Source organism: Branchiostoma floridae, chromosome 11 (genome assembly GCF_000003815.2).
Source record: "Branchiostoma floridae strain S238N-H82 chromosome 11, Bfl_VNyyK, whole genome shotgun sequence".
NCBI classification, from domain to species: domain Eukaryota; kingdom Metazoa; phylum Chordata; class Leptocardii; order Amphioxiformes; family Branchiostomatidae; genus Branchiostoma; species Branchiostoma floridae.
In genome coordinates this window covers 7,145,247-7,160,236 of record NC_049989.1, presented here as the reverse complement: position 1 = coordinate 7,160,236, position 14,990 = coordinate 7,145,247, and the positions used below count along the sequence as shown (strand labels likewise).

Below are 14,990 nucleotides of genomic sequence, written 5' to 3'. Positions count from 1 at the left end.
TGACTGAAAATTTAAAGAACTAACGTCTTTTCATTATCAAAATGCCACGATATTCACCTTTATAGCATTTCCTACACGTGTTTTTAGCGTGTTTCTAAGCAAAACCTTACCCGGGACGACCAAAAGGTAACTAACAATGGTGGGAAAACATTGCGTAGCATATTACTATCATGTACTTGTAACGGAAAAGGGCAAAATACGTAGTCATTGTGTCTTTAAAGAAAACTGTGGCCCGCTGCTTATGTGCGACAGCAATTTGCCCCTTTAACGAGGAATGAGCGGAAAGCAAAAATTTGGAGCCAGCCATCGAGAGTCCAGTACTGGAATAGCATAATACAATTTGAAAATGAAAATAAAAATGTTGCTGATAAAACTTGAGGTTGCTAAGAATGCCTGCCTGCCTGGGGGTGGTTGGTCTGATTACGCTTTACACTGAATTCAGAAGAACTCCTTACATATCACGCGAAAATCAAGGAAAGCAATTACAAAACACTTGGTCACCTTTCTACGAATTACGTGAATAAGACTAGATTCTCTACGAAGAACGTTAAATCAAACTCGTTTGCCTACGAATTACATATATGGGACACGTAAGCTCTCACGAAAATACAACAATAACTTCTGACACGAACACTGGGTAGTCTCTCCTGACTGGCAGCTGCCGAGACGTCTCCTTCCCAGCTTCTTGTCACTCCAAAAGAAGTCAAATCACAGGCATAAGAACAAGATGACCAGGCTAACATTTTCTTGGATATAATTACAACAGCTTTACGGCTATATAAAGCAAGTGTAAAGGAATCATCGGCGTCACGTCATTGGAGCAAGTTGAGTAAGATCAACTTACAGGTGTGATATCACCAGTCGAGTGTTCATGGTGCTTCTTGTACTGTATACAACGTGGCTGATCGGTAGCTGTTGCTGTCCTGTCTTACGTCGATTGCTCCGCTAGACATGAGTGCACGCATCAAGTTCCCTCACCTACCACTGCAAGAAACAAAGGCTTAATGTTATCAGTTGCCCAATGGCAATTGTAACCAAACGGTTCGCGACAACAAAGTCAAATTACAGGCAATAAAAACGGACAGCCAGGCTTATTGCTCACGTAAATAAAAGCTCTGTTGTAATTCTTTCCCTGTAAGTAAGAAGAAAAAAAGTATCCAAAAATCGCCAAAAGTCATCAGCGTTGAGTTGGAGCAAGTTGCAAGTAGGATCGACTCACAGTGGTGATATCACGTCACGTCAACAGTCCGTCTTTCTTCACGGTGCCTCAGGAACTTGGCTGCATACAACACGGGGGTGTACGGCACTCGCGCATCACTTTTCGGCACTCGTGGCTTCTTCAATCGGCTTCAGTACCTGACACACGCCCTTCCTCTGATTTGGGGTTCAGAGCTGATGCAAAGCTACAAGAAACAAAGGCTGGTTAACGCCGGGGTGTTCAATTGCAATTAGAAATGTTACTTGAAATTGAGACCGGACTGTGCCCATGACGTGCGGACACGAGCAGAACACTAGTCGGGAAATAGAGTATAGGATAACAATGAAATATCAGTTGTTTCAGTAAATAGAAAGCAAAACGCTGCGAAAGCAAATGCAAGACATTTGAATCTTCGAATGTCTCACCTTTTCGAACACCAATGTCACTTTTGTAGATGAGGCTGGAGGCTCCGAGGAGAAGCATACGGTGAGCTGGCTGGGCGATGCCGTGGACGTTGTCGCGGGCGTTACGGTAGCTTTCAGCATTAGTCTTCCCCAGCTCCTTGCCTCCCTTCAAGCGGCTGCACCGTGATTTCGGCTTGCGGTGCGCTATCCGCGAGAAGAAATAGGTACGGTCTCCATTGCTTCAGGTGGGCCGGTACGCTTGTATATCCTACCATCACCCACCGCACTGCAAGAAACAAAAGCTCCAAAGTTAACAAGTGGAATTACAACTTTAAGTTGCGACCGGATAGTGTCCGACATCTTTAATTAACGGAAACAAGACATATAAAACATACCTAGTGGCGGATTCGGGGAAGCAGACATAGAGCCTGAGATAACATTAAAACATCCGTGGTGTCAGTAAATGGAAGGCAAAATGCTGCGAAGGCAACGACGTTTGAATGTTTCGAATTATCTGGCTGAACGTCTCACCTTTTAGAACACCGCAGGTCTCAGCGTAGGTGAACCTGTAGGTTCTCTTGGTGGCTCCTCGGCCTGCCGAGCGTGGCGATGTCATGGGTGCTGTTGCGGTAACTCTTGCCATTGGTACGGTAACTCTTAGGACCTCTCTTCTCCAGGCCGTGTCTGTCTTCCCAGGCCGCACATTTCAGCTCACGGCGCGCTGTCACGCGTAAGAGGAAACGGATACGGTCTTCGCTGGTTGCTGAATCGACCGTGAGTGATAACAATGGGCTCGCGTCGTTTTTTTTAGAACCGGTGTGCCCACCACAGGTGCAAATATTGTCACCTGTCACCTGCTAGTACGCTGAGGGAATTCTGGCTTGTCATTGGTCTGAAAGCACCCCAGAACCTTTCACGATTGGCTGTCTCTGAGGAGTGTATTTAAGCATGCCTAGTTTTCGATTGGCCCATTGAAGAGTGTCATTGGTCAGAAAAATGTATACCAGAACCGTCCGTGATTTGCTATCTGTGATGACGCGATCAATATCTGCCAGTCTTGATTTGATTGAAAATATTTTCTCATTTCTGAAGACATCATGAAATATCATGATGATCCATCCACACCTTCTTGAGTTATGCTGTTGACATTCATGTAGACCCACAATAAACCATGGCACAACTGAAAACATAACCTTCTAAAACCTACATTGTCTGTTTCAGACTCGCTAACCTATCCTTAATGACGAATTGATAGTGTAGACAGGAATGTTTATTATTGTGTCTTGGGCATTGAAGTGAAACCTTGAAGTGTCTAAAACACATGGACATTTCTGAAGAAAGCCAGTTGGGGAAACATGGTAAGAGGTTACGGAGATATTAAACTGAGAGCGTATTTCACAATTCATGACAGACACATTACATGTTTATAGACACCCTCTACTGAAATATCTATTAGATATTTTGACCACAATATGCTGAGACAATCGATGTACTGGTAGTTGCATATTACTAGTAAGCAACAGGGTAACAATAGCCCTAGGAGTGAGTGCTATATAATAGTTTATTGCTTGTTGTAACAATATTCACACAGTAACTTTACAATTAAACATTATGTATTGGTACAGTGACTTGAATAGTATTTAGTAATGAAACATATATATTGATACAGCGACTTGAATTATTGCATAGTAAAAGGCACAATTAAGGTACATTTAAAATATGGGACTTATTACACAATGACATACCGTTCAATATACAAGGACAGCACAACAGAGACAAAAATATGAAAAACAGCAATAAGTATTTGATAACATCATATTGCATTGCAATTAAACTTTTAGGGATGTATCTATCAAGGTTTATACAAAAGCACATTCTAACATATGCATGTATCTGCAACTTTTTACAACACATATACAATATATAAATTAAAGGCACAACAACTTAAAATCATTTGTAAAAAAATTAGCCAGTGGCTAGTGTCGACTATTGGTGCTGTGTCGACTGTTGTTGCCATGCCGACTGTTGTTGGTGCCATGGCGACTTTTGTTGTTGTGTCCACTGTTGGTGCCGTGTCGTTGTTCTACTTTCCTTCGAACAGCATCCGCTAGTCTCCCCTGGGTGTCTGTACGCTCACCGGATGCCATACTGTTCCAGTCACGTGAGCTGATTCGACGTCCAAATATCTCAATCTGGATATCACAAACATTGAGTGACACTGGTTCAATAATTGGAAGTAAATACATGTGTTCTATGAAAAAAAATTGATGTAGTACTTGTTAACAACTTTTGTATAGTTTACATTTGTATCAAGCTGTGATTAAATCTGAATTCATAATAAGAGAAGGGAAGTGCATCATTGTGGGATGACTCAAAACAATCGGTCCTTTACTTACCCAGTCTAACTCTAAGTGCAAAGCTGGTGTTTTATACCATGATGCACTTGTGTGATGCATACAACTTGTACATAAAAGCAAACAAATGTGGGAACAGTTTTTAGGCTGGTAAAACACTGGAAGTGAAAAAGTTCTTTGTACACAATGAAGCCTTGAGGTGACAAAAGTGACAGATCAGAAAAATGTTATCTAAGTAAATAACACAGAATGTATACAAATGTGTACAATGTGTACAAAGAACTTTTTTATCCAACCCAGCAAGTGACTTCCACTATGTTACCCACCTCTGCCTCCCTGCGATCCTTGTTGTAAGCCTGCAGACTTTGTCTGGTCTGTTGGTCCAAGGTATCCTTCTCATCACCTGTACCATGTGCCACTGGAGGAGGCAAACACACAACAAGGTAAATTATACAGATTATTCTACTAGTGTTTACTACAAAAATAAACTGATTCCATTTATTTTATAATCACCATAATCCTGGAGATGGATCAAAGCTCTAAGCTAGATATGTGACTTTTCTTGTTTGGAAAATTTATTGAAGATGTAACCTGGGCCTTCCATGAAACATTGAAATAGTTTTTACTGAAGGCCATCTTAGTCGGTATTGAACTGTATCTCAGGTTTAAACAGATTTAAAAGAAGGATGCTTTCATTCCAGTCCTTCTTTATATAGTTGTGAAGTCAGTTCATTTGGCAGTAGTTTTCTGTTTTTCTTCTCGAAGTTTCTTATCTTGTTTAGGAAAGGCCAAGCACAACATCCCTACGGTGTGTACATTGTAAACATGAACACTTAGACAAACACTACGGAAATTAAAGTAAATCTGACCCTTAAAGCTGGGTTAACGTAGCATATATATATATATATATATATATATATATATATATATATATCGGTAACATCACAAAATGCGTTTATGATTCTATACTAACGGAAGTTGGTTCCTTGCATGATCCGCCCGACTAAGTCTCGCATGATAGTCTCAGCCTTGACTGCATCTGGTGTCCCGGGGGGTCGGGAGGGCTCTGACCTGGCAGGAGAGGGGGCGACTGGCCAGGTCCTGGTCACGTGAGTGGCAGCTGAAGGGGGCGGAGCCTTCAAACTGGGAACAGGGGGAAGGATCATGTGAACATCACATGACTGTCAGATGACAAGGTCTTAACTGTAACTAACACATTGGAAACACAGCAAAAGACAAACATTGAGGCAAAAGTAAGCTCAATCTTACATTGATACAAAAAGTTCTTTTGGATTCCATACCCTTTAAAAGACTAAAAGCATTTTTAAGTACTTGTTGCTCACCTGATTGCTGATAGAGTCTCTGATGGCGCTGCAGATTTCTATGAATGAGGATGAACATGTCAGTGGTATTAGATGGTGACAGGTTGGTACTCTACAATGCCAGTGCAACCATCATATAGTTGGCTCTTATAGTTGACTTAAAAAAAAGTTGAGGTATTAACATACAATTAATTCTAAAAAGGTTCTAGACATACAACATGGATACATGTGGTGCACTTAATTACTCACTGAAACATGTTAGACAAGATGTACTTTATTATTGATATATATTGTGTCAGGAATTATCCTTACAGGTTTGGTATCTTTCATCCTCTTAAGATCGTCGATCTGTTTCTGTAACATGGCGATCTGGTCATCAGCTCGCTTCTGTAGCTCATATCTCGCCTGTCTCTCCTGGGGTGATAAATAAATAAACATCAAGGAACCACTTCTAAAAAGTTACAAAATATAATCTTTTTTTGGTTTTAGTTTCATTGCAAAAGCGATGTCTTGAACAACATGTCTTGCATATTGCAAAAAATGAAACATGAACATACTTACATGTACTTACATAAGTACATAACATGTTAATGATCAAAGGATCACCAGAAATGTAGCCATTTTGTAACCACAAGAAATCACAGATTCTTCTTTTTATGATCCAACAAGGAAAGTCACAAAAATAATTTCAATATTATAGTTGACGACTTTCGTAGACCCTAGATAATCAAAGTGTTCTCTGACCGCATCCAGCTCCTGTTCCAGTGCCAGTCTCTCCTGGTCCTGCTGACGACGGGACTGCTCCAGTGCTAGCTCTAGCTGCCTCTCCTCCTCCCTACACAAATATTCATACATGGCACAGTTAGAAGGCTTACTGATATGTTAAACTGCAAAAAAATAGTAGCTGTTTTGTCCTTCTTTTCTGTTGTACAAAGCTGTCAATTTCTGCAGCTTAATTTTTCTCTAACTGGTGAGAATTCATAATACCAAATGTACAATGTCTTATAGTAAACTTATGTATCAGAAACACCAACCTTTTTCTGGCAAGTTCATCTTCCTGCTTCATCTCCCCTTCTGCCTTTTGCTGTTCAACAAATCTGGAAATAAACCCAGGTTAATATGGGTGTGAAGAGCGCACCAATTGCAACATGAAGCATTGTCCTCCTTGAGGCAACAGCTGTTACTGTGAAATGGCATGTATAGAACTGATGAATGTTGCATACAAGAAAAGAAGGCTAGTTGTAATAGGAATAGAAATGGTTCAAAGTTATATGGCTACATAATTATATGGCCGCTACATGACAAATGTACATGTTGTTCCAGTGTACCTGAGTCTCTGTGCCTCCCTCTCCTCTCTCGCCTGTCTGCGATCGTGGGCCTTCTGTCTGGGAGGGAGCTTCTCTACTGACCAGTGTGTCCATGGAGGGGGCATCCCTACACCTGTGGTCAGTTCAAACAAGTTTAGAGTACCAAATGTACACTTGAAACAATTGCTAGTGAAATCATAAAAGAGTATTCACAAGCCACATTGTCATTATCATTGTTTAAATTTTGTAATTGTCCAAATGTTTAAAGTCTAGCTGCTGCAAGACATTGATTTTCACTTTGTGCTCTATAAACTCCCTTCAAACTCAATATTTCTATTGATAACTGACTTTGTGTAGGATCGAGCACAGGCATGGTAGACTTGTCATCCTTGTGAATCTGAGCGTGTAGAGTCCTGTAGAACCTCTTGTTGATCTCGTACTGGAACTGGTGCATGTGAAGCTTCCGGCTGTGACTGGTCAAAACCTGTTCCATCTGGTGAGACTGGGGAAGAAAACACAAAGCTTCACTGACACAGCAAATATGCAGAATTTTATGCTGACTCATTTTTCTACTATTAGCAAAAAGTAATGACAATTTTGATTTGAAGTACCAACTGGTAGGATTTTACACAGCCTATAACCAAATTTGAAAGGTCTAGACTCCATCAATATCATGTGTTTTGATTGCATGTTCATCTCACATGCACACTGGTGGATCTAGTCTATATGTTGGAATGAAGTTTTAAAAAGTGTTGATGTACCAACACAGAAAAACTTGTCTTCCAATCTCAAACTGTACTTTGATTTCTAGATACAGTACTAAGTTTTTTGTCACTTACATTCTTGCACTTGAAGAAATGTTCCCTGAGTAGCATGAGAAGTACAGTAGAGATGGTGGGGAGAACCTGGTAGGCTGGGACATCTAGTCCGATGATATACTGGTCCCAAATATACAGGAGACAGTCCATTTGGAGATATCCTGTGGGGTATTTAGAGGTAAGTAACTGCTGTTGTACATACAGCTGTGTGACGTGTCCTAAACACTAGAATATGTACTTACTGTGTACGGCATATACACGACTATAGGACTAAACACTGTCCTACAGGGCAATAATGGGCTCAAACAAATTGTATATAAAAATGTACGTTAAAATAAATATCATATGGAATGAATGCATGTTTTGCAGTGCAGTCACACTTAATATGTTTCATAGAATTATATCTATCCTGGTAAAGAATTTAATGAGGACTTAAGGTTGCTCACCTACAAACATGACCCTTAGAAGCGGCTGCAGAAGTGTCTGCAGGCCTTCCTCCAGGCTGGTACGACTGGGAGTTACTGGGAGTGAAAAAAGATTTTGACACAAGCAGTCTTGCCTTAACATGCAATTCTCTGTGAGTTGCAAGGTGTCCTCACTGATACACGAATGAAGAATAAGTGGTTACATACATTAATATACGGGAGTCTACAACAATACAAATGAGAACAGGCAGTAACTATTGTAACATCATACCCTTTTCTGTGGCAAATGCAGTACTGATGGCAGTTGCTAGGTGGTCATCATGCTGCTTCAGCAAGTCAGCTACAGTGTCTGCAAACACCAGCTTCTCATCACTGAAGTCCTTAAAATATGGTGAAATAAAATAAAACATATGAAGATGGCCATGACTTTCCTGAAAAACAAGTACATGTAATGCATCACTACTTAACTTATTCCCACCTATCATTTCTTATAAATTCCTTACAAATAGAATTTCTTATAAATCAATTTCTTGATAACCAGTATTAATTATTGTTGTTACCTTTCAGTTATTGTTATATTTCAGCCATACATAGTATGGTGAAATATATTGTATTCGTAATGTTTCTTCTTTCTTTCTTCTTCTTCTTCTTCTTTCTCCTGTCAAATCTTCAAAGTGATTCATCTCCGCCGTTCCTGGACCGAATGACCTGAAATTTGGCACAGGGGTAGAATGGGCCAATACCTTGATGCTTTTTTCTCAGTTTTTTCATATCTGCCTCTAAAATGATTTTATTGAGATTTTTTGGTCAATTTTAGACCAAAACTGTATATTTTGGCCCCTGTACCCTGGTATTACAACCAAATGAGCTGAAATTTGACAGAGATGTGCCTTGATAATGCCCCCATATAAATTCGATAACACTTTTGGTGTACAGTACAAAAAAATGCTTATTTTTGCGATTTTTTGACCAATTTTTGACCAGAAAAGGACACTTTTGGCCCCTGTACCCTGGTATTACAACCAAATGAGCTGAAATTTGACAGAGATGTGCCTTGATAATGCCCCCATATAAATTCAATAACACTTTTGGTGTACAGTTCAACAAAATGCTTATTTTTGCGATTTTTTGACCAATTTTTGACCAAAAAAGGACACTTTTGGCTCCTGTACCTTGGTATTGCAACCGAATGAGCTGAAATTTGACACAGATGTGCCTTGATAATCCCTTCATATAAATTCAATAACACTTTTGGTGTACAGTGCAACAAAATGCTTATTTTTGCGATTTTTGGCCAATTTTTGACCAAAAAAGGACACTTTTGGCTCCTGTTCCCTGGTATTACAATTAAATGACCTGAAATTTGGTCTAGATAGGCATTAGATACTTGGTAACAAGATTCAAGTAAAATTTTTGACATAAATAACTTTAAAATGATTAATTTTGGCACTTTTCTGAGGGGAAATTTGTTTTCTTTTGGCCTCCTGACGTGACCTTCCGTGACCCCGCACAGAGCCACACCTGTGCGCGTCAGCCGGCGAGTTAATTGAATCAAAGACCTAGCCAATCAGCGAAGAGGAGGCCAAAGGCTAATTAATATTCATAAGCGGGGCCTCATGATCCCGTATATAGCAGTGTTCCTGCCAGGGGGAGCGAAGCCCGCCTAAGGCTCTCGCATTTTAGACTATTCAGAAGGCTTTATATTGTATCAGTTCTTAGGGGCATATCTATGTTAATCGCAGCAGTCACTTAACTTCTCTTCAGGAGTTTAGCGTAACACTATTTCAGGTCAAACCGTCAAAGGCAACTAAAAACAAACTTTAACGTTACTGAGTTCAACAGTACTTATAACTTGTTATCCGAAGCGGTTGAAACGCTAGCGATGGTATTTTCGCTGCGCTGTTAGCTCCGTGCGACTGTTGTTGACGGTCTTATAACGGTATATTTTGCACCCCTGTACCCTGGTATGAGTAACATTTGGTATAGATAGGCATAAGATAGTCGGTAAAATGATCCAAGTAAAATTTTTGGCATAAAGTACTGTAAAAGGCTTAATTACAGCACTTTTTTTAGGGGAAATTGGTTTTCTTTCGTTCTTCATGCCATGACCTTTCGGACGTTCACCCCACAGAGCCGACATCTGCACCTGCGTCTAGCCGGCAGGAAGAGTTAATTCAATTAATGGTTCAGCCAATCAGCGAAGAGGAAAGCGAAGGCTAATTAATATTCATAAGCGGGACCACACAATACGTTAACTTGAAGACTCAGGCCGTACAGACTTCTCGCCAGGATTTTTTCAAAGCGTCGGACAGGGGTCCGGGGGCCGCCGAATGTCCCTGGCGGGGTCCAGGGGCAGGGCCACTGTGGGGGGTGGGGGTGGGGTGGGGGGACCCAGGTGGGCTAAGCCCCCCCGGAAGCTCTTGCATTTTAGACTATTGAGAACGCCTCTTTTATCAGTTTTTTTAGGGCCATATCTACGATAATCGTAGCAGTCACTTACTTCTCTTCAGCAGTTTGACTTTAAAATATTTCGGGTCAAAGCTTCAAAGACAACTAAAACCTCATAAACAACAAACTTTACTTAGCTCAACAGTATACAAAAATATTGTACGGGTTGCCATCCTTAGTTGAAGCGCTTATTTATAGCGCTAGTATCTTCGCTGCGCCGTTAGCCGCCGTGCGACTTTTGTTGACGGTCTGATATCCCTATGTCGCCGCCTCGCTGATATTCCCACGGACATGTTTCAAGAAAAATACCCAGCAAAAAACGCTGTTCTGCGTCAAATTCTATTCTATAAAACATGTGGGACTCAGTGTTACAGTCTAAATATTTTGTAGAAGCACCGCTGTAGGAAAGAAGGTCCAAGCAATGTAAAACATCACGTAGCATGAAGTTCGCTGTCAACTGGCACACAGCACATGACTGTTTGAAACTCTAAGTCTAATCAACAGCCGTGTTTGATTGATAGCCGGCGGTCCTTTGATGAAGTCGGCGAAAGGTGCGTTAGTTAGAAAATCTGCGTTTAGTTTTGATACGTAATTATAAGTTAGACAGTGGCGAGGATGATTATTTTCTCATCAATATTTCTCTTCAGAATTATTTGAACTTAATTGTACATCTAAACAATTGGCTTACCTGTGCAATGTTTATATGATTAATGATCAGTGTACTGAAATCATGTGTAACGTATGGCTCCTAGTCAATAGATCAGCATTTTCTCTATAGTGACCACCTGTCTATAGTGGCCACATTTCCTAGTGCTGTTGTTTTTTGACATAAACTTTGAACATTTAAATTGTAAGTAACTTTAAACTGCCAGAGTTTCAGCCCAACAAAACACTCTCAGCGCCAGGGTATGAACAGACTGACCAGACAGACGAAAATAAATCCTCGAACAAGGTTCAATCGTATCTTCCGGGTCTGGCAGGAAGTTGTTAAACTAAAATAAGAATAGGCTCGATGGCTGATTGCATACAAAGTAAAACAGTTTAACAGTTTTACAGCTTGAAGAAAACAAACGCTCCTACAGTACCTGCACCTGCTTGATAATTATTAAATCGTATGCCCTACTTGAATAAAAAAAGTTCACTGCAATAATAAATGTACCCACATCACAAGGAGCTTATACTTTTTTAAACTTACACCTAGTTATCGTACTGAAAATTGTTAATGACATTACATGAAGTCATTCAACAATTTTCAGTCATGATGAAAATTTTCTGAATGGAAGGTGTTATTATTGTCATTTTCTGAAAAATAGAAGCAAGCACTGTTTTTACCTGGAATCAATTCACAATACCAGTCCACTTTGGGGGATAATGTACTGTTAAGAGGATGTTCCATTTTTGCGCAGGGGTGATTTGGAACAGTCCAATGTTGCGTGGGAAGGGGTATGGCTGAAATATGCTGTATTTGCTCTTAAGCAAATGTCGGCCTTTCTAGTTTACATTATTCTTTATTATTACCATATTTATTATTTGTTGTATGTTTGCTTGCATGTGATTGTATGTGTACATTACTTATTTTATTCATTTGTAATGCAGCTTACGTTATTTTATTCATTTGTAATAAACATTGAGCTGCGCAACCCTGAAATGAATAAGGTAAATTGATGTGTACCATGCATTTTATCTAACAGGCAAACTCTGATCACAAGGACTACGTGCTAGTGTAAAAGCCCCCTGACTGAGTGCTGCCTGACTTACCCTCACCCCTGACTCCCTCATGTACCCAGGTCGCTGTGCCATGTATGTGATAAACTCCTCCACCAGTAGTGCTTTAACGTTGTCCCCAGCCGCGGAGTCCCCGGACAGTGTGTTCTGTGTGACAGCCAGGAACGGTACCAGTAACAGGTAGTCCATGTCAGGCAGGGTGGAGGCTGTCTGGAGACTGGCGTGGTAGTAGGACAGGACAGACTGCATTGCAGTCAGCACACCTGCAAAAAGTTACAAGTAATCTGTGATAATCATACAGATATTACTGATCGTACTGAAGTGTATATTCATTTTGTAGCAAAGAATACATTCTATTCATGTATTCATTCTATTCAGTACCAATGAGGAGTAGAATTTTTTTAGACATAACACATGTAGTCTCACTAACCCAAAACACAAGTAGAAAACAGTCAAAACCCCAACCCTAGTTCACTAAGCAACAGTAATCTGGATATTGCATGCTAGCTTAGATGAAAAAAAAACAACAGATTATCAAATTTGTGCAATTGTCATCTTTTGCTTTACCCATAGGATAATCTGTTAATTGTGTCAACATGTGTCCTCTATTGTAAGTCATCATGAACATTTACAAGACATGCACACTGATTGGTACTTCACCATAATGATTTGCCAGAGGTTTGAAGGTTGGCTCGGACTGCAAGATGTCTTCACACTTCTGACAAATCTCTCTGTGCCATGGTGACTTCAGCGAGGGGGACTCAGTCTTCACAGCAGTGGCATACTGTCTGCGCACTAGAAGTACAGATATACAAAAAAAAATATTGTAGATTTGATATGATTTTGGTAAGAAAATTGACTTTTAGTTGCAGTATTAGGAAAAACAAAGCCAGATATCAGTAAACCACCAGGGAGAGGCAGATTAGTCCCAAATAAAACAGTATGGATATAACTCACTATCAAGAATCAACCATACAATTCAAGTTTCAAGTTGCAGCCCTGCCAAACACACATACATTTGGAGTTCCTGAGATGTAGTTTCCATGCCAGCTGCCTGAGTGTAGGGGGGAGGGGCTGGTTCAGACACAGGTGTAACTTGTCCCTCATGTCCGGCCACCGCTGCAGAAGACTGACCGCTCCATCCCGCGCGTGGCCCAGCACCAGGTCGGACTTGGTGTTGACCGGATGGTCCTCCAGGAGCTCTCGGGCCACCTCGTTGTTGAGAGCCATGTCCAGCATCTTAGACACCTGGGCATTCAGGGTGGTGAAGGAGGAACCTGGGAGGAACAAGTGGTCGGTCAGTTATCTTTGGAAATGGACTGATCCGATCTTTTAATCAGAGTTTTTAGATGAAGAACTGACACTAGTAAGGTGTCTATCAAATGGAAACACATTTTCAATTGAAAGAAGCTGTACAACGTAATTAAATTTTTGGTTGGATTGAAAGTGAAAGGTTTCCAGATGATATGGAGCCAGCCTCTAATAACAACCACTGGCATTTCCAAATTGTAACATATATTGCTTGTTTATATAAAGATATATTTTCTGATTGTTACTACGTAGTACGTTTGATGACTTTTTGTCAGAAAATAGCCAGTGACAAAGCCTGGTACACAGGCTATGAGCTACTAAAGGCATTTATTATGTATCCTTCACCAATTCCTATTTGATAACTCTTTTTCATTTTACGTAACCTAAAGAATTTAGCTACTGAATAATTGATTGTACACCTACCATGCTGAATGGCCCTGACAGCCCTCTCCATGAAGAGTTCCTTTTCAGCTTCTGACAGATCACTGAAGTACTTCACATGACTCTCTGTCAGCTGCTGCTGTACTGCATCAAACAGCTCCACAGTGAAGCTCTTCCATTCCTGCATAAACACAGAAGAACATTATACATCTTCATCAGTTTAAACAGTATCATTGTTCTTGGTTCTTTTTGTCATCTTTGGATTGGATGGAAAAATCAGGTTATCATCTGTGACTCATTTTTCAACTTTTCACCCTAAAAGCCATTGCATACAGCGATCGACACTTTATTACAATATACAGGAGGTAACTTGATATTATCTTTACATTCCTTTTGGTAGAGGATGAACTATGTACATAATTTTCCCCTTAAAACAAGGAATAACAATGCTGATGATGATTTAGTTATAGGTTCACAAAATGTTAAAAAAATGAAAATGTGAGTGTATTTTTATTGCAGTACAGTAATTATTAAACTTACATCTTATCAAACTGACTGAAATGATCAAAGATTATTGATGCTGAAGGAAGGTCACACCTTTGGTCTTGGACATTTACTATATAGGGAGAATGAAAAAGTTACAGAAAATTGTCATTTCTCAATTTATGAGTTTTACTACCTTGATACCAATTAGAGAAATTAAATAAAAATGATAATGACTTTCCAAATATAAATCAATCGGAAAAATAAAATGGTTTAGCTAGACTACGCAAGGAGGCTCCTTGGTCTATGTGCAATTCGGTTTGACATAACGGTCCTTCAGTGTTTACACACTTGTTGAGATTTTCTTAGTAAAACACGAGATAAAAGCTTACGCTGGTCTCTGTGACATGATGTTTGCAGTCCTCAAGCCATTCTGGTGTAGTAGAACTCATTCTGATGGCGATCTTCCCGTTGGAATTGTTACAAATTAACCAAAACTGCCCAAACTCGCACCAAAACACCCACCAAACACAAACACCACACAGGTATGCGCACACCTGGGGACAAAGGTCATGTGCATGCGCAGTGGAGATTTTAATACCTCTCTAAATAACACTAAGTCTAATTGGTTGATGGGAAAAGATTTCCACCAATCAGAGTTTCCCTTACATCCTGTGAGTTGCAACCACTGTGAGTGAAACTTTTGGACCCATTTGCTGCTGGACAGCAGTTCAGGGAAGAAGGAGCTTGGAATAATTCCTATCTATGTTGACTTGTCTTCTCATTTGAGTCCTTTTATATCGTTACTGATTAC

At 40.2% G+C, this 14,990-nt stretch overlaps 1 protein-coding gene and 1 long non-coding RNA gene across 3 annotated transcripts; both read right to left on the bottom strand.

The window, feature by feature from the left end:
• Window positions 1–287: 287 nt before the first annotated feature.
• Window positions 288–2,384, bottom strand: LOC118426439. The gene is made up of 4 exons (XR_004832393.1): window positions 2,134–2,384; window positions 1,624–1,888; window positions 1,220–1,403; window positions 288–984 (listed from the first exon to the last, which is right to left on the bottom strand). It is a non-coding gene; the product is annotated as an uncharacterized LOC118426439 (long non-coding RNA).
• Window positions 2,385–2,854: 470 nt separating this feature from the next.
• Window positions 2,855–14,742, bottom strand: LOC118426329. 2 transcript variants are annotated; one of them, XM_035835638.1, is made up of 17 exons: window positions 14,569–14,742; window positions 13,736–13,874; window positions 13,018–13,278; window positions 12,662–12,796; window positions 12,035–12,264; window positions 8,100–8,259; window positions 7,850–7,924; window positions 7,425–7,564; window positions 6,934–7,087; window positions 6,607–6,718; window positions 6,313–6,375; window positions 6,023–6,113; window positions 5,591–5,692; window positions 5,300–5,337; window positions 4,930–5,099; window positions 4,283–4,374; window positions 2,855–3,794 (listed from the first exon to the last, which is right to left on the bottom strand). In XM_035835638.1, the coding sequence occupies exons 1-17, from the start codon at window positions 14,626–14,628 to the stop codon at window positions 3,579–3,581; spliced, it is 2,238 nt and encodes a 745-aa protein (XP_035691531.1). In that variant the 5' UTR covers window positions 14,629–14,742; the 3' UTR covers window positions 2,855–3,578. The 2 variants fall into 2 exon arrangements, with proteins under 2 accessions (XP_035691531.1, XP_035691533.1); XM_035835640.1 differs by having other exon boundaries at window positions 8,100–8,208.
• Window positions 14,743–14,990: the final 248 nt, after the last annotated feature.